This window comes from Callithrix jacchus, chromosome 2 (genome assembly GCF_049354715.1).
Source record: "Callithrix jacchus isolate 240 chromosome 2, calJac240_pri, whole genome shotgun sequence".
Taxonomy (NCBI): domain Eukaryota; kingdom Metazoa; phylum Chordata; class Mammalia; order Primates; family Cebidae; genus Callithrix; species Callithrix jacchus.
In genome coordinates, this window is record NC_133503.1 from 97,220,692 (window position 1) to 97,239,799 (window position 19,108).

Here is a 19,108-nt window from a genome sequence, read left to right on the forward strand (position 1 = left end):
CCCGGGCTCAAGCTGTCCTCCCACCTCTGCTTCATTAAGAGCTGGGATTACAGGCATGAGCCACAATTTGAGAGGTAATGTGTTGATCAGTGTTGATCAAACCCCTTGGAAGTAACATTTTTGTTGATGATGTCCAATTCTATGAAGTTATTAAATTCAGTCAGAAGAGAAACGGCTTAAGACACTGGGAATTAAAATGGCTAAAGTTTTAATCCCAATTATTTTGAAACTAGAACATTTTCCCCACTACATACTATTTTGTAACTTTTCTTCGAGGTTATCAGAACTTTTCAGTACTATTTGGCCAATTTTAGGGCATGGAAATAATCTAGACTAGTGCGATGCCTATACTTGCAAAATAAGGTAACTTAAGTCCTGAAGAATAACCAGAGATCATATAGCTGTTTGTGGCAAAGCCAGGGATAGAACCAGGTACTGACTTTCAGTTCAGGGCTCTTCCCAGTCGGGCATCCTGATTTTCTTGATCATCTATCATCGCAGCACTTAAGGGGTGACAAGATCTGAGCAAGTTGGGAAGGAAGGCTATACTTAGTATTCAAGATATATTCTAAAATCACGAGGCTAGTTTCTATGAACTACACAGAAAACCCTGCCTCAGTATAGTGATGCTATATTTGGTCTCTTCTCTTTAATCTTAAAAAGAACTAAGAACTAACTAGCCATTGGAGTTTTATATTTATTTTCTTTACATGATTCACTGGATAAATCCAATATATCCTATAAAAATATAAATGCCAACTTCTACAAGAAAGATTTTACATATTATTGCTTAATTTATACCCCAAGTTTACAAGAGGGAATACTAAATAAAAATGGATAAACTACAATTTAAAAGTCACAGTCTTGATACCTTCATATTAGATGCCTCAGTTTCCAGTTTTGTAAGATGATTGGAATTATCTTCTAGCTCTTGTCGAAGATTTGAGTTCTCCATCTTCAGTGCCTCAACTTGCTTTAACAACTGATCATATGAAGCTGCAGCCATCCTTGGCTACCCTTGGACCTATAAGGTTAAAAAGGATTTTGAAATTCACTACTAAAAAAATTTAGTGGCTGCTTGTTTTTAAAGAAGGGGTAAAGGAAATAAAATTCTTAAGACGTTTAAGAAGAAGAATTGTGTTAAATCTGCTAGTTTTTTGTTTCAAACAATATTGTTCAAGTAGCAGCATCTTTCTAAGAGGATGAAACAGTGGAATCAGTTCAAGACAAATGAAATTAAAATGGAAGGGAGAACTTTAGTTGTGTCTGAATACATTTGTCTTCTCACAGATGGATAAAATTTCTATCAAGTAATAATTTCTTCAAGATTTTAAAGACATTTTACCCATTCTTACAGGCAAAACTTAGGAAATGTAATTATGAAAAAAAATTATTTATATTAATAATACTATTTTATTTCTGAATTTTGTCTGATAGTCACAGAATTTTAGAGTCAAATGGATGAATGAGATTACATATTTCATTTCACATTTTTCATTTGATAAAAGGCTAATCTTGCACATTCTCCATGGTGAAATTGTTCCGAAGTTCTAAGACCTCATTAAAAGGCAATCATTTAACAAAATGGACATGAAGGAGAGCATTAAATGAAGACTTTAAGCTTTTTTAAGAGAAAGATAATAAATAAGAATTACTAACATAAAGTTCTATTACATTTATTCAAAATGTTGACTATAATGGCTCATGGTATGGCATATGTGGTCTTGGGATCTGCTGTCTTCAAACTGAGGCCAAAAGACACCTAAAGAGCATTGATGCCCTTAGGAGTAAAGACTGTCAAAGAGAAATGAAGCAGAGTCTGGCAGCTAATTATGACTGGGAAAGAAGAGGGGAGACAAAGAAGATACAAAAGATAGCCAGGTAATAAGAGGACCTTAGAATGCTAGGAGTTACATGAAGATTAACCAAATAAGATTCAGGAGTTCCACATTCTCTTTTTAGTTTAGGTCAAATCATTTTGGTATAAAATCCTGCCTATCTTAATTATTTAACAGCTAATAAGTATTAGGTAGTTTGCACTTAAGCAATTCTTAAAGATCTTGACATTGAAAAAATGCTTCTATAATATGAAATCCACTACAAAGAATAGGGCAGACAGGCTGTAACACTGGCTACAAAACTGGAGTTCAACAACTGGAAGATTCTACCAAAGGAAATCAAAAGACTTAGATCTAGTTAGTTCTACCACGGCTAGAATCAACAATAAACCTGGTGCAATCCAATAACATCTGAGGAGGAAGAGGAGTCCTGAAGGCGAGGATCACCTACAAAAGCATTTATGGTTGAAAAAAATTGAGTCTTGTGTGTTAATTTCAGACCTGGTCATGATTTAATCTATGCCCCTTCATTTTAATTTATTTCACAATTTGTAAATGGATGTTTACAATCTACTTTAACATAAAGGGATATTGTTAGGATTAATAACAAAAGATAGGCTGAAAAATAAAAGTACTATGTACATGTAAGTTATGAATATAATATACATGTAACATAACTTCTCCAGTAAGACATAATATTGACTTATAGTAAAACCTCTCCTCTGACCAATGGACAAAAGGTGAAGAAGTGATGCAACCAAAGGAGACATTTCAAAAATAAAGAAAAAATCCATTTTTCACAACTTTGTCTAGAAAGGAGAAAGAAAAAAAAAAAAAGAGAGAGAGAGAGAGGGAAAATCCATAGGAGTGATCATTACTTTGTTTCACATCATATCATAAGCAGGTCTGAAAATCTCCAGCACATTATAAACCACATGACAGAGGTAGGCATCAGACAGAATTTGAATAATGTGAGTTTTAACATTTCTCATTTCAAATAAAATTAACAGGTATTACATCAAAATAATAACATAAGAGAAAAGGTAGTAACAGAGAAAAAAACGCACACACACAAGTATATTGAGACACAGAAGTTATAACCTTACGCAATCACAAAAAGAGCCAGATGGGCAAGACGAGCAGAGACTGCTCAAAGTACTCTTCATTAGAGGAATAAAAAAAATCAACTCTTCAGATGAATGATTAAACCTTTAATCATCTTTTTTTCCCCTAACTCCAGAATCCCAACCATTAAAGTTCTTTGTGCTCTAGAAAGAATATAATTTCACAGGGGAAAAAAAGATGTTTCATGGAAGAATACCCAATCTTATACTTTATAGTGTTAGGATGTTGCAGCCATCCTTCCCTAATCCAAAACTTCTTTATACAAAATTTGTGAAGTCATAAATTTACTTTGGAATGTATTTTTTGTAATTACAAAAGTTGAATACCAAACATATCTTTAAAACGTTTTTAAATTGTGTGATCACATTACAGCTGTCATACACCATGAAATGGGGAAAACCTCCCAATCTGTCACTTTACTGAGAACATGCAAACATCTCAATTTGTTTTTCTGCGGCTAAGATGACCACTAAAGAGACTGCTCCACCTTGTAAGTGTCGGGTAGGGGAGAAGAAAGCACAAGGACTGTTACCTAGACTTTTATTCAAATGTTCACTGGAAAAAAAATTTACAAGTATTGTAAGAAATTAAAGAAAAGAAGCAAAAAATTTCAGGCTGGCAAAAAATAATCAGAATTAAATGTGGAGGATTATTATTTTCAGATATTCAAGATCACTTTTTTTTACGTTAGCGGAGCTGGTTTTATTGTCTTGTTTTCATGGAAAAACAAAGATATATTTTCCAGCATTTTTACATGTAATGAGGTAAGAGGAAAATATAAATAAGAAGGCAGGAAAGCAAAAGAATCATAAAAGACAATCTGCTCAACTCTACGCAAAGAAATTTGAAAACCCAAAATAGAAAATTTACGAAGATATAATCTATCAAAACTGATTCCAAAAGAGATAGAAAATCTAATATAACTTACAATTAAAAAGTCACTATTCGAAAATCAATTTTAACATTTAACATAAAGGATCTACATGGGAAAAAATCATATATTCATGCCAAAGATGATGAAAAGACATTTTACAAATTCAATACCCATTCCTGTTGAAAATACTGAATAAAAAACAACACTTTTAAAATATGATCTATCAGCCCCAAAGTCAACAGCATACTTAATGTGGAAACACTGGATGTAGTCCTATAGTCAGGGTACCACTCTATTAGTCATAATATTAGCCAACACTAATTAATAAGTAAAATTAGAAAAGGAACAGTGAAAGTTTTTTTTTTGAGATCCAAGATGGCTGATCGCTAACAGTTCAGGATTGTAGCTCCCAGTGAAAGCGCAGAGAACAAGAGGACGCCACGCTTTCAGACGAATTTTCATCACTCACAGACCAGAAGATTCCCAGTGGAGGGGCCCCACGGGTTGCCAGCGCGACTCTTGTGGCCGGCGCAGCGGTTTTGCTGGTGCCTCAGCGCGGCAGCTCTTTGTGCACAGTAAACGGGAGGAGATTCCCGGGCAGAAGAGCACCATCAGGCTTATCGCTGCTGTTTTGGCCAGCGCAGTGGGTTGCTCGGATTCCAGCACTGGGAATCAATAAACTGGGTGTCCACTCAAAACCCAACTAGAAAGGCGGTAATTGTAAAAACGACAGATGGATAAATTTATAACAAAGGGAAGAAACCAGCCTAAAAAGGCTGAGAATACCCAAAATCAGAACCCCTCTCCCTCTACAGGGGATTACAGTTCCTCATCAGCAACGGAAAAAGCCCTGATGGAAAAGGACTGTGTGCCATTAACAGAAGTAGGCTTTAGAAGGTGGATGATAAGAAACTTCTGGGAGTTAAAAGAACTTGTTCTAACCCAATGTAAAGAAACTAAGAACTTTGAAAAAAGGTTTGATGAAATGCTAACAAGAATAGACAATATAGAGAGGAATATAAATGAACTAACAGAGTTGAAAAACACAACACAAAAACTTAGCGAAATATGCACAAGTTTGAATAGCCGAATCGATCAAGCAGAAGAAAGAGGATATCAGAGGTCAAAGACCTACTTAATGAAAAACGAGAAGACAATAGAGAAAAAAGGATAAAAAGGAATGAGCAAAGTCTCCAAGAAATATGGAACTATGTGAAAAGACCTAATTTACATTTGATAGGTGTACCTGAATATGATGAAGAGAATGAATCCAAGCTGGAAAATACTCTTCAGGAAAAATTTCTGAATCTAGCAAAGCAGGACAATATTCAACCCCAGGTAATACAGAGAACACCACAAAGATATTCCTCAAGAAGAGCAACCCCAAGGTACATAATCGTTAAGATTCACCAGGGTTGAAACGAAGGAGAAAATACTAAGGGCAGTCAGAGAGAAAGGTCAGGTTACCCACAAAGGGAAGCCTATTAGACTTACAGCAGATCTCTCAGCAGAAACCCTACAAGCCAGAAGAGAGTGGGGGCCGATATTCAACATCCTTAAAGAACAGAACTTTCAGCCCAGAATTTCATATCCTGCCAAACTAAGCTTCACAATTGAAGGAAAAATAAAATCTTTTATGAACAAGCAAGTACTCAGAGATTTTATTACCACCAGGCTGGCTTTACAAGAGCTTCTGAAAGAAGCATTATATGTAGAAAGGAACAATCTGTATTAGCCTTTCTAAAAATATACCAAAAGGTAAAGAGTATCAACATAGAGAAGAATTTACACCAACGAATGGATAAAATAGCCAGTTAACACCAAATGGCAGTAACCCTAAATTTAAGTCGACTAAATCCCCCAATCAAAAGATACGGCCAAAACCTAATGGTATGCTACATCCAGACCCATTTCACATCCAAAGATACACAAAGACTTAAAACAAAGGGTTGGAGAAAGATCTACCAACCAAATGGAGAGTAAAAATAAATAAATAAATAAAAAGCAGGAGTTGCAATTCTTGCATCTGATAAAACAGATTTCAAAGCAACAAAGATATAGTGGTAAAAGGATCAATGCAACAATAAGAGCTAACGATCCTAATACCTAGATACATAAGACTCATAAAGAGATTTAGACTCAATGAGACAGAAAATTAATAAGGATATCCAGGACTTGAACTCAGATCCGGAACAAGTAAACTCAATAAATATTTATAGAGCTCTCTATTTTAAATAAACAAAATATACATTCTCCACCTTAAATACACAAAATGTTGATCGGCCATTATTAATATCCATTTTTAGAATAAACCTACATTCCCGTACTCTCTCCCTCTTTTTCTTCCTCTTTCTTCCTCTCCTTCACTTTTTTTCTTTCAAAAAAAAAAAAAAAACTTAAAAGTTCTTTTTTGTTACAATACCAGTATATAAATAAATCAACCACGAGAATACAATGTTTAAAATCCAGAAGTAAATATATTTTAATTCAGTGTATGATAAAAGTATAAGTATGATAAATACTTGTTAAAAAAATGGAATTTAAATTGGTGCTGGGAAATAGGACAGCCATGAGGAAGAAGAAAAAACTGCATCTATTCCTCATACAACACACTAGCATAACTAGCAAAAAGGGACAGAGATTTCAATGTTGGATAAACATTTTATTGCTAACGAACGCACGCTTTTTTTTAAAAAGTAAAGATATTTAAACAGCATATCTCCTCTTCAAAGGATGGTTTGGAACATTTTTATTTTAATTTGTTTAATGGGTGTAAGACACACAGAAGTCCAAGTAGAGTTCTCTGAAGTAATTATGTCCATTACTAGACCAGGAATAATAAAGGAGATTCTTAGGGTACTTAAAACAAATGAGAAAGTTTCTATTTGTTATAAAAGCACAACTATATTAAATAGTGCAAATCTGTGTAGTGAAATATTACACTGGTATTAAAAGAATGAGGCTGAGATAAGAATGAGGTTGATGTAAACAAACAAAACAAAACAAAGAATAGGCAAAAGCCAAAAGAGAGAGAGAGAGAGAGAGAGAGAGAGAGAGAAAGAGAGAGAGAGAATGCTGACAAAGAGAATGTCTTATGTGGTCCCTTCTGTTCCAGTAAAAACAAAGGAGTGTATAAGAATACAAAATAACACTTAAAGAACATAAATACCGTCATTGTTTGTAGAATCAAGGTATGATGTCTGGTGGTAAGCCTTCCTTTTTATTACACACCCTTTGAAGAGTTTGAACAGCAAAGCATTGGCCGGGTGGTGGTGGCTTACACCTGTAATCCCAGCACTTTGGGAGGCAGAGGTGGACAGATTACTTGAGGTCAGGAGTTCAGGATCAGTCTGGCCAACATGGTGAAACCACCTCTCTACTTAAAATACAAAAATTAGCCAGGTGTGATGGCATATGCCTGTAATCCCAGCTACTAGGGAGGCTGAGGTGGGAGAATAGCTTGAACCTGGGAGGTGGAGGGTGCAGTGAGCCAAGATTGCACCACTGTACTACAGCCTGGGCGACAGAGCAAGACTGTCTCAAAAAAAAAAAAAGTAAAACAAAGTATGAATGAAATTTACAAAATTTGATTTCAAGCATCCAAAATGAACCTTAATTAAAAAGAAAAAGAAAGAGTTGGTTTTTTTTAAAAAGACTAAGATTAGAGAGAAAAAACAAACCAAGCTCCAAACATATTTAAAAAAAAGATACTAGGGAGGAGGCACTGATTCAAGAATGTAAAACCTTAATAGTTCTATAACCACTAAAAAATTGGAGCAGTAAGTATTAATATCGTTCCCCTCCTCCTCCAAACCCTTCAAAACACCAAATCCAAATGGTTTTGCAAACACCTTCTATCCAACTATTTTTTTTCTTTTGAGATGGAGTCTTATTGTGTCACCCAGGCTGGAGTGCAGTGGCGTGATCTCGGCTTAGTGCAACCTCTGCCTCCTGGGTTCAAGCGATTCTCTTGCCTCAGTCTCTCTAGTAGCTGGGATTACAGAAACCCGCCACCATGCCCAGCTAATTTTTATATTTTTAGTAGAGACAGGGTTTCACCATGTTGGCCAGGCTGGTCTGGAACTCCTGACTTCAGGTGATCCACCCACCTCAGCCTCCCAAAGTGCTGGGATTACAGGCATGAGCCGCCTTGCTGACTCCAAACTTTAAATGAGCAAATAATTCCAATCTTACACAAATGCTTCCAAGGATGGAAGAATAGGAAATATTTTCCAATGCATTCCATGAAGCCAATCTAACCATGATATAAAGGTCAAAGACTGTGTGAAAAATAATGATTATAGGCTAATATTTACAAATATTGATTCAAAAAATCTAAACAAGATTATCGGGAAGCAGAATATAATAGCACATGGTAAAGAAACTACAGCAGAACAAAGCTGAATTTATTTCAGGAACGCAAGGAGAGTGCAATATGAGATCATTTATAGGTGTCACTCACTACATTAAAAATACTAAAGAAAACCCATCTTAAACAAAGAAAAAACTTTCCATAAAAATCTGGAAATAGGAGGAAAACTGTCAAACCTAAAGTAAACTTCATTGTTTTTTTCTGAGACAGGGTTTTGCTCTGTCACCTAGGCTTACCACAGCCTTAACCTCCCCGGCTCAAGTAACTCTCCTGCTTCAACCTCTCGAGTGATTGGAACTAAAGACACAAGCTACCATGCGCAGCTAATTTTGTAAATTTTATTCTTTTTTTTTTTCCAGATGGAGTCTTGCATTGTTGCCCAGGCTGGAATGCAGTAACATGATCTGGACTCACTGTAACCTCCGTCTCCCAGGTTCAGCAATTCTCATACCTCTGCCTCCTGAGTAGCTGGGATTACAGGTGTCCACCACCACATCCAGCTAATTTTTGTATTTTTAGTAGAGATGGGGTTTTGCCATATTGTCTAGGCTGGTCTCGAACTCCTGACCTCAAGTGATGCACCTGCCTCTGCCTCCCAAACTGCTGGGATTACAGGTGCTTCACACTCAGCCATAAACTTCATTCTTAATAGTGAAATGTTACAGACATTCTCTTTAAAATCAGGAACAAGATGTCTACCATCCATACTTTCACTCAACATAATTCTGGAAGTCATAATTCACAAATTAAAATTAAAAAAAAGAGAAAGTGTAATGATTGGAAAGAAACAAAATAGAAAAATCTTAATATAAAAATTTTATGCCTGCCAGATACAAAATCAATAACAGACAAGAAAGTTTTTAATTCCAAGCAGAATTCACTTCATCCGTTTTAATTCTTTTTTCATTAACAAAACCATTTCCTATTTCTCTTTCTCTTCCCTACTAAGGCTCCATAGGTGGTGATACTCAGTCTTCTATCTGCCGTATTCTTTCCCCACTCTTCCTTCACTTATATTGTGTAATAGCTACATAACACTGGCTAGATCTATCCAGGTGCATACCAAGTGTGGGCAAGCCCCAAGATGGCCATCCCAATTACCAAGAACAGGGGGTGGCAAACATTTTCTGTAAAGGCCAGATAATAACTATTATAAGGCTTTGTGGACCATATGATTTCTGTTGCAACTACTTGACTTTGTACCTACAGCATAAAAGCAGCCCCAAACACACAAATAGATGGGCATGCCTGTGCTCCAATAAAACTTAATTTACAAAAACAGGTGGCCTAAAGCATAATTTCCCAATTTGGATTTTCACATACCCCAAGGTAATCCAAATAATTTCAAAAGCTATTGAGAAATTCCTAATATTAAAATTAGTATTTTACTTTTAAATACTAAATTTCCAACCTGCTATGTTGGACTAGGAACACGGTCCAACTAGAACTAAAACTAGAGAACCAGGAAGTCTTAGAATCCTTGAATTTTTTTCAGCAATCATTTTTAATTCCCACAATTTCTTCATCTTCCAGAAATTTGTTACAATGTCAATTTGGATGTCTCTTACTCTTTATGGCACTAAGTTCACATCTTTGCTTTTACTATCACTTTAATGAGGTCTTAGGAGAAAGAAGTGATAAATTTGGGAGATTAATTCACCAGCTTGAATAAGAAATTTCCCTTTACATTTAGATCTTTAATTCATAAGGTATTTTTACTGCTGTGTATGGCATGAGTGTAGTGTTCTAACTTTATTGTCTTTCATATGGATAACTGAAATAATAAATAGTGCAATTACATCAGCACTATTAAACCATTTCTTTTCCACTGAACCGAAATGTATCTCTCATGTCATATTCTCATACATACTTAGAACTGTAACTATATTATATATTAATCTGAGACAGACTCACATTTCCACACTAAGTCTTACTATAGCTCATGAATAATTCAGCCTCTGCAATCAAACTTTCCAGCATTCACTCGCTGCCCCCCCAACAAAAAAAGGTCCTATGCCTCTATGCCTTTCATATCAAATTTATCCCTGGGTTTTTGGCTGAGTTGCTGTGAATGAAACACCACCACCCCACACCAAATACTGTTAATGGCCAGGTGTGGTGGTTCATGCCTATAATCCCAGCACTTTGGAAGGCTGAGGTAGGAGGACTACTTGAGACGAGCTTGGGTAACATAGTGTGACACCGTCTCTTAAAAGAAAGAAAGGAAACTAAATATTGCTAGTATATATAAAAGCTACTCATTTTATTTAACCTGTAACCCTTGTGTGGCCACCTTATCAAATGATACTATGAATTCTAATAGGTTTTCCAGTGAGCATTTGCTGGGTATGCAATCATAGAACCCATAAGTGATGATACCCGTGACTCTTCTTTCCTGTATTTATACCTAACTTCCTTTTGTTTTATTGTTAGCCTGAAACTTTAAAATGGCGACTAAGTTAGCATATTCCTGATTTTAATAAGAATGGCATATTATTTCACTTTTTCTTACTCTTAGATTGCAGTAAATATTTTTTAACCTGTTTAGGCCATTTCCTTTGAATTTAAAGCTTTTATTAGTAATAGTGGCTGAATGCAAATAGCACTTTTTGATACAATCATATTTTTTTCTTTTAATTTCTTGATGTAGTCAGCTATAAAAGTTTTGAATACTGACCTGTCCTCCATTCCTGAAATAAACCCCACTTGTTCATGTTTTATTATTTTACAAGCCTACTGATTTTTCACTATTTCACTCATAATTTTAAGAGAAAACAGTGTACAGTTTTAAATATTTATAGTATTTTGAAATAAGGTTTTGAATTAAGCTTATGCTAGTTCACAAAATGAATTGATTGATGTGTCATCTTTTTACATGGTCCGGAACAGTTTGAATATTATCTATTCTTTGAAAGTTGGCTAAAATTCAAAGCAGAAGTTGTCTTTTTTTCCCCCTTATCAAAGGGATGGATACTCAAAAGAGATACCACTGAAGAAGTAGGATTTTTAAAAGTATTTTAAAGTTTCTTCTGTGGTTTAGTCTTTTCATTGTTTCTCCATCTTGTATTAATTTTATCCATTAATAGTTTACTAGTAAATTACCTATTTCCTCTAGTTTAAATGTATCGTCCGAGTTGTATATATTCTCTCATTTAAAAATTCTTTATCTGATGGTATCTTTTCTCATTGATGTTGTTTGTCTTTTTTTCCTTTAAACTTTCTAGGGTTTCATTTATTTTACTGGTGTTTACCAAAACAAACAAAAAATAAAACATCCTTTCCACTACTTTATTTTCTATGGTATCCATTTCTTTATCTTTACTAATTATATCCTCTTACTTTCCATTGGTTTGTTCTTTTTTTAGAGTTATTTAAAGTGAAGGGTCGACACAGTGGTTCACGCCTGTAATCCCAGCCCTTTGGAATACAGGTCAAGAGTTCAAGACCAGCCTGGCCAACATGGTGTAATACTGTCTCTACTAACAATACAAACATTTGCTGGGCATGGTAGCTTATATGAGTAGTCCCAGCTACTGGCGTGATGGGGAGGGTACTGAGACAGGAGAATCACTTGAACCCAGGAGGCGGAGGTTGCGGTGAGCTGAGATCACGCCACTGCACTCCAGCCTGGGCAACAGAGTGAGATTCCAACCTCAAAAACATAAATAAATAAAGTAAATATTAATTCATTTATTTTCTTACTTCACTTAAATATTCACTTATTCGTTTCTTCCCTAATAATATAAATATTAAAGACATCAATTTTTCTCTTAGCATAGCCTTTTCTACATTTCACAGGTTTTAGTATGAAGTGCTTGCCTCTTTATTTCTAAATAATTCTATTTCCATCTTGATTTCCTCTTCGATCTAGGGGATACTTCAAAGATCTGTCTCAACTGTTAAGTATATAAGGCTTTTTGGGTAATCTATTCATTGTCATTGATATAGTGTTTATTAGATTAATGGAAGACTGTTGCTTATAAAATTGCTACCATTTGAAAATTTTTAAAGGTTTGCCTTGTAGTCAAGTACATGACTTACTAATTTTTACTATTTAGTATTTTACTAAAAATATTTTAAAACAAAAAGTATATAAAGTTCTATAACTTTTTATTGACTATAGCATATTATTTAAATCCTATATATGCCCTTATTTTTTGTGTATTTATGTGAAATTCAGAAAAACTGATATTTATTTAGTACTTACAATATCCTATGTACTGTAAGTGCTTTCTTACAACCACCTATGAGGTAGGTGTTGCTTGTCATTTTTGAGTTAAGAAAAATGGGACTCCAAAATTGTAGATAACTTTCCTAAAAATGCAGATCAAGAGGTTATGCTAGGATTCAAATCTGTATTTGTTTTTAATGCCAAGTTCTTAAAGACTGTATAATATAACTTCTGCCTGGTGTTCACAATCTATTATATCTGATAATAGTCTACCTTCCAAACTTATTTTTTATTAAGTTCCAAGATAACCTTCGTAAAGTAAGTCTCTCTTCACTTTCCTAGGATTCAAATCTGTATTTATTTTTAATGCCATGTTCTTAAAGACTGTATAATATAACTTCTGCCTGGTGTTCACAATCTATTATATCTGATAATAGTCTACCTTCCAAACTTATTTTTTATTAAGCTCCAAGATAACCTTCGTAAAGTAAGTCTCTCTTCACTTTCCTGTACAAACTATTTCTTACCTTTATATTTTTGTTTATACCTCTTTCCCTTATCCTCATCCTTTAAGGTCTGGCTCAGGTGCTTACACAAAACCTTCTTGACATCTCTAGCCAATAATGAATCTTCTTGCTGATTGAACAATGAATACTATACAATTTGGCCTAACTGTTCTCTAATTATCCCATTTTACCTTGGGGTGTTTTGTCTTCCCAGCTGGAACATAAACATCTTGAAGACAAGGTCTACATCTAATACTTAGCTTTTGAAATTCCCAAAATGCTCTACTCAGCGACAGTCACATAAAAGACAAATATACATGTAAGGATGAACAGAAAGGGTGCATTATCAGCCACAGAGGACAAACAGAGAGGGCACAAAATCAGAGAATGTCCAAGATGACTTTTACATTAAAAGAATAAGACAATATTCCTTGTTATCCACAAGGTACCATATTTAGGTAACTTATTCACAGTGTACCAAGTATCATAAGGGGGTGTTATGGGTTGAACTGTGTTTCATAAAAAGATATGTTGAGGCACAGTGGCTCACACCTGTAATCCCAGAACTCTGGGAGGTTGATGTGGGAGGATCACTTGTAGACACACAGGAGGTCAAGTCCAGTCTGTGCAATATAGTAAGACCCTGTGCTTACACACACACACAAAATTAAAAATTAGCCAGCTGTGGTGGCACATGCTTGTAATTCTACCTACTTGGGAGGCTGAGTTGGGAGGACTGCTTGAGTCCAGAAGTTACTCTAGCCTGTGCAACAGAGCAAAAACCACCACCACCACCAAAAAATGTTATATGACTTTATTTGGAAACAGAGTCTTTGTAGATGGATCAAGTTTGAGATGAGGTCATACTGGATTACAGTGGGCCCTAAATGCAAAGACTGATACCCTTATAAGAATACGAAGACCATGTGAAGAAATAGGGACATAGAGACACACAGGGAGAATGCCATATGATATCAGAGGAAGAGACTGGAGTGAGACAGCTTCAGCCAAGGAATGCCAAAGATTTCAGGCAACCATTAAAATCTAGGAAAGAGACACAAAACAGATTCTCCCTCATAAGAAGGAACTAACCTTGCCAACACATTGATTTCAGACTTTACCTTCCAGAAGTGTAAGAAAACACATTTCTATTGTTTTAAGCTATCAGTCAGTGGTACTTTATTACAGTGGCTCTGGGAAAATAATATAGGGAGAAATGATAAGTTGCCAAGTTCCTTGTTCTCAAGTAGCTTATTATCTAGCAAAGGGGGATTATTCAATAGAATGGGTAAATAGGATCAGTATACAAATAGATTTTTGTGTCCCACTTCACATTCTCTTGGCTCACTTTACTCATTGCTGTAGCAATCAGCTCACTGCAGATGGAAACTAATGGCACAACAGGGGCAGGAAGTATCCTTTGCTTTATGTATCTCTGACACCCCAGTGTGAGTTCCCAACACTAATGCATGTACAACCTATAAAAGAGTGAACACTGAATGGGGGAATCATTGACCAAAGGGGAATGGCAGCTAGTATACAGATCTTTCCCTTGAGTGGACAATTCTGAGTTTTATTCTGAATGGTCCCTCAGAAAGTCTGGGCAGGTCAAACCAAAGTTGTCCAAAGTGATGATCAACCTGAGAACACATTTCTACTAGGTGTCCTTCTTTCCCTGTCTCACTCATTTCAGGTCTATACTTCTATCCCCTAGATCACTTCCCAAAGTATTTCACAAAAGGTCTGGTCTCAGGACTCTGAGAAGGGACCCAGGCTAAGATAAAATCACCTAGAATTCAATGGCAAATGTGGGTTCAAAAGCACTAACAGAGAGTGCTACAAAAGTCATACCTTGCTGAGAAGACTGAGAAAAGGGTTCAAAATGTAAAAGCCATTTTAGAAGGGAACTTAAGAGATGGCATGATTGTAACAAACATAAATATGAGGACAGTATTCCAGGAGAAGGAAAAGAATGGTCAAAGCTCAGAGGGTGGAAAAATGACATATATTTGGGGGAATAGATAGTCATCAAATTTAGCTGAAATACAATGTGAAGGAATCAGGAGAAAGAAAGAGGTGCAGTGTATAAACATGGAATGGAACAACATCATGCTTTGGTGACTTCACAATGTAAGGAAGCTGAAGTTTCAATACAGTACCCACAGAAATGGTGTTACAACAAGTCTAAAAAGTACAAAGAGAAACTTAATAAGGTCATGTTGCTTTAATGTTTCTCAGTTTCTACTACAGAGTATGTCAGAAGTAGCTGATACACTGACATAAATTAAGTGATGATAAAACCAAAAATCTAAAAATAGGCAGTGGAAAATATGTTTTAATACTGTTCAGTGACTATCTGCTTACCATCTTGGAGATCATTATATATTATACTATGCTTTAAACAAACTTGGTAAATGCAAATCTGAATTTACTAAAAGAAAGTAAGTCAGCCGGGCGCGGTGGCTCAAGCCTGTAATCCCAGCACTTTGGGAGGCCGAGGCAGGTGGATCATGAGGTCAAGAGATCGAGACCATCCTGGTCAACATGGTGAAACCCCATCTCTACTAAAAATACAAAAAATTAGCTGGGCATGGTGGCATGTGCCTGTAATCCCAGCTACTCAGGAGGCTGAGGCAGGAGAATTGCCTGAACCCAGGAGGCAGTGGTTGCGGTGAGCCGAGATCGCGCCATTGCACTCCAGCCTGGGTAACAAGGGCGAAACTCCGCCTCAAAAAAAAAGAAAGTAAGTCATTCACAAAAGTAAAAATAACTAAAAAAAAAATCCTTCAGGTTAAAAAAAATGAAGAATCAGATGAGTAAGCCTGTGGTAGACAGAATAACAGCCCCACAAAGATAGCCACATACTAACCCCTAAAACCTATGAATGTGTTACCTTAGGTGGCTAAAGGAACTTTGCAGATGTGAGTAAGGTAAGGATCTTGAGGCAGATTTTCCTGGATTATCAGGTAGACCCAATGTAATTAAAAAGGTTGTTTTAAGAAGGAAGCACAAGGGTCAGAGAAGAATATGTAACAAAAGCAGCAGAGGGTCCAACTCAGAGAGAGATTTAAAATGCTGCTGGCACTGAAGATGGAGATACAGCCTATGAGACAAGGAGTGCAAGAAGCTGAAGAAAACCAAGAAAAAGGATTCTTGCCTACGATCTCTGGAGGAAACACAGAGTTGCTGATTTTGGTCCAGTGAAAGGCATGTCTGATCTCTAGGACTGTGAAATGATACATTTGTGTGGGCTTAAGTTTGTATTAATTTGTTACAACAGCAATAGGAAACAACCCCCTATAATCCAGTGATCCCTCTCCTAGGGATAAATCCAGTGAAACTGTTTTACTGGTCGAAGTAATGATCTTAAAATATATCCACAAATTCTTTGACCCTACTCCTTTAAGAGGTGAATCCTAATTCCTCTCTTGGGTGGGCTGGACTTAATGACTCACTTCTAATAAAGAGAATAAGGCAGAAGCAATGGTGGAGTCTAGGTCATAAATGGCCTTCCTGTTGGGATCATTGAAGGAAGCCAGCTGGTATGTCATGAAAACACTCAAGCAGTCCCATGGAGGGGCCCACATGACAAGGAACTGAGGCCCACATGGCAAACAACAGCCCATGAAAAACTAAGACTACGTGAGTTGGCCATCTTGGAAGAAGATCCGTCCGTCTAGTCAAGCCCTTTAGATGACTGTATCTCTGACTGACATCCTAACTGCAAACTTCATTGGATATGACTGCCTGAGTCAGACCATCCAACTAAGATATTCCTGAATTCTTGCCCCACAGAAACTGTTTAAGCCACTAAGCTTTGGTACAATTTGTTATACAGTGATATGTAAATAACACAGTCCCTAAGGAGTCATGTACAAGAATGTACATCATAAAGGTGTTTGTGGTAAAAGGGATTTGGAAAAAAGTTATGGCCTTCTCTGGAGGAACAGTGATAGGTACTACAGAATACTATACAGCAGAGTTAGCATCACAAACTAGACGGACATAAAGTAAGATAGATAGATCTTCAAAACCGTATTGAGTTAATAATGTTCAAAAATTATGTAAATTAAAAATACAGGTTTGAGTATATACAAAAAAACCCAAGCAGACACTTGTACACCCACATTCACAGCAGCATTATTCACATAGACAAAAGGTGGAAACAATCTGAAGTGTCTATTGACAGATGAATGGATAAACAAAATGTGACATATACATGCAATGGAACATCATTTAGACTTAAAAAGGAAATCCCAGTACATGCTACAATATGGATAAACCTTCGAGACATTATGCTAAGTGAAGTAAGCCCATTGCAAAAGAATAAATACTAAATGGTTTTTCTTATATGAGGTTCCTAGAATAGTCAAATTCATTGAGACAAAAAGTGGAGTGGTGGTTGCCAGGGGGAGGGGAAAATGGCGTGTTAAGTGTTTAATGTGCAGAGTTTTAATTAGGGAAGATTAAACATTTCTAGAGCTGGATGGTGGTGATAGTTGCACAACAATGTATATGTACTTAATGCCACAGAACTGTACACTTAAAAGTGGTTAAGATGGTAAATTCTACGTTATGTGTATTTATCACAATTTCAAAAAAATCTCATTAACGACACTCCCTCTCTCGGTCTTCCGCACACGATCGTGGGCCAGACGCTCCTACACAGTAATCTGGAAATTATCACTGGCGAAGCAACGTCACAGGACAGGGAGGCCCTCCGCGCGTCTGGCGGAGGAAGGGAGTGGAAGGTGATCCTCACAGGCTTTGATCCTCTCATTACACTCTGAGAGAAGCAGCACAGGCACTTGGACCCCTGGCACCCAGCCACAGGGCCTGAACACAGTCATACTTAATACATGTTTATTGCATGAAAAGTGAAGCCCAATTTTACTGAGGAAGAAACGGAAACTTAAAGAGGAGGAGCAGATACTGAACCAAGGCCTTCTGACTCCAAGTCCAGTATTCTTGCTGCTTGAACTTCAGCCGTGACGTGTACATGCAACTTTACCATCCGATGGAAAGACGAAAATACAAGAATTAAATCACTCTAGGAAAGCCAGCTGCCATGACATAAGAACACTCAAGCCACCAATGGACAGCCCATGTAGGAGGCATGAAGGCGTGCCAGTCACTCTGTCAGTCACCTTGTAAGCAGGTTTTCTGAGACCTGCTAACAGCCATGTGAGTGACCTTGGAAGTGGGCTGTCACCAGTCAAGCCTTGAGATGATTGCAGCTGTGACCCACAGCTTGACTACAACCCATGAGAGACACTGAGCCAGGGATACCCAGCTGAAGTGTCTCCAGACTCCTGACCCACAGCCACTGTGAGATAATCAGTGTTTGTTGCCTTAAGCCACGAAGTTTGTGATAATTTGTTTCTCAGCAATGGATAACTAATACAGATGTCTACCCTGACACTTGTCATTTTGGGATCCTTATGTTTTGGGATCCTTCTCACTACCAATGACCAACTTTTCATATCCTGAAGATATGAAGCAGTGAAAATAAGAGAATTCAAGACAGGCAAAAAAAACCAAATAAATAAAAGATATGCCAGGCAAAAAAAAAAAAAAAAAAAAAAAATCTCATTAACTATAAAAAAACAGACTCACAAAATGATGCTAAACATTTCTCAAGAATTCATGCATATTTAAAAACACAAGAGGAGTGGGAGCAGGGTGTGAGAATAGAGGGGAGAAGGCTTACCTTGTGTCACCTGATGATGTCATGATTTGATTTACAAAGTCAACTTCTGAGACCAAATCTATTCACTTAACATTCTCATTGTATATTCAAGATACTTAGAACTTCAAAATGTAATTTAGTTTTCAAAAATTATCTGACTCTAAGCAGATTTTATGAAACAGCAGTGTTTCAAAGAGCAATCCACCATATTCTTCTAAATTAGAGGATATTTTAGATTATATAAATCTTTAAATATCCTAGGAGTAGCCAAAGCAGTGCTTAACTTGCAATGAAATTTCACATAATTCTACTATGAGTTTCTTAGAGATTAGTTCACGTCTTATTTGACTCCAGCACCTTTCACAGATGATATTTAGATGGTATGCTAATAAATATGCAGTGAATGTGTTTCCTAAACTATTAATCATCTTTATCTGAATAATAAATACTCTATCCCATCTCATGTGCTGCATAGATAGGTTTCATACTCTAATACAAGAAAAGGGGGAGAAGAGAGATCAAACTGAGGAGAA

General features: G+C 36.4%; 1 protein-coding gene across 26 annotated transcripts in view; it reads right to left on the reverse strand.

Annotated features, from left to right (window-relative positions):
• Positions 1–19,108, reverse strand: part of APC (APC regulator of Wnt signaling pathway) — a 147,806-nt gene that overhangs the window by 93,458 nt on the left and 35,240 nt on the right. For 14 of the 26 annotated variants that reach the window (XM_078365054.1, XM_078365051.1, XM_078365044.1 and 11 more), the window contains one exon: positions 872–1,024. The exons of the other annotated variants lie outside the window; for them this stretch is intronic. In XM_078365054.1, the coding sequence (XP_078221180.1) occupies positions 872–1,006 (135 nt within the window). In that variant the 5' untranslated portion in view covers positions 1,007–1,024. The remainder of the gene's footprint in view (positions 1–871; positions 1,025–19,108) is intronic. 26 annotated transcript variants of the gene reach the window in all.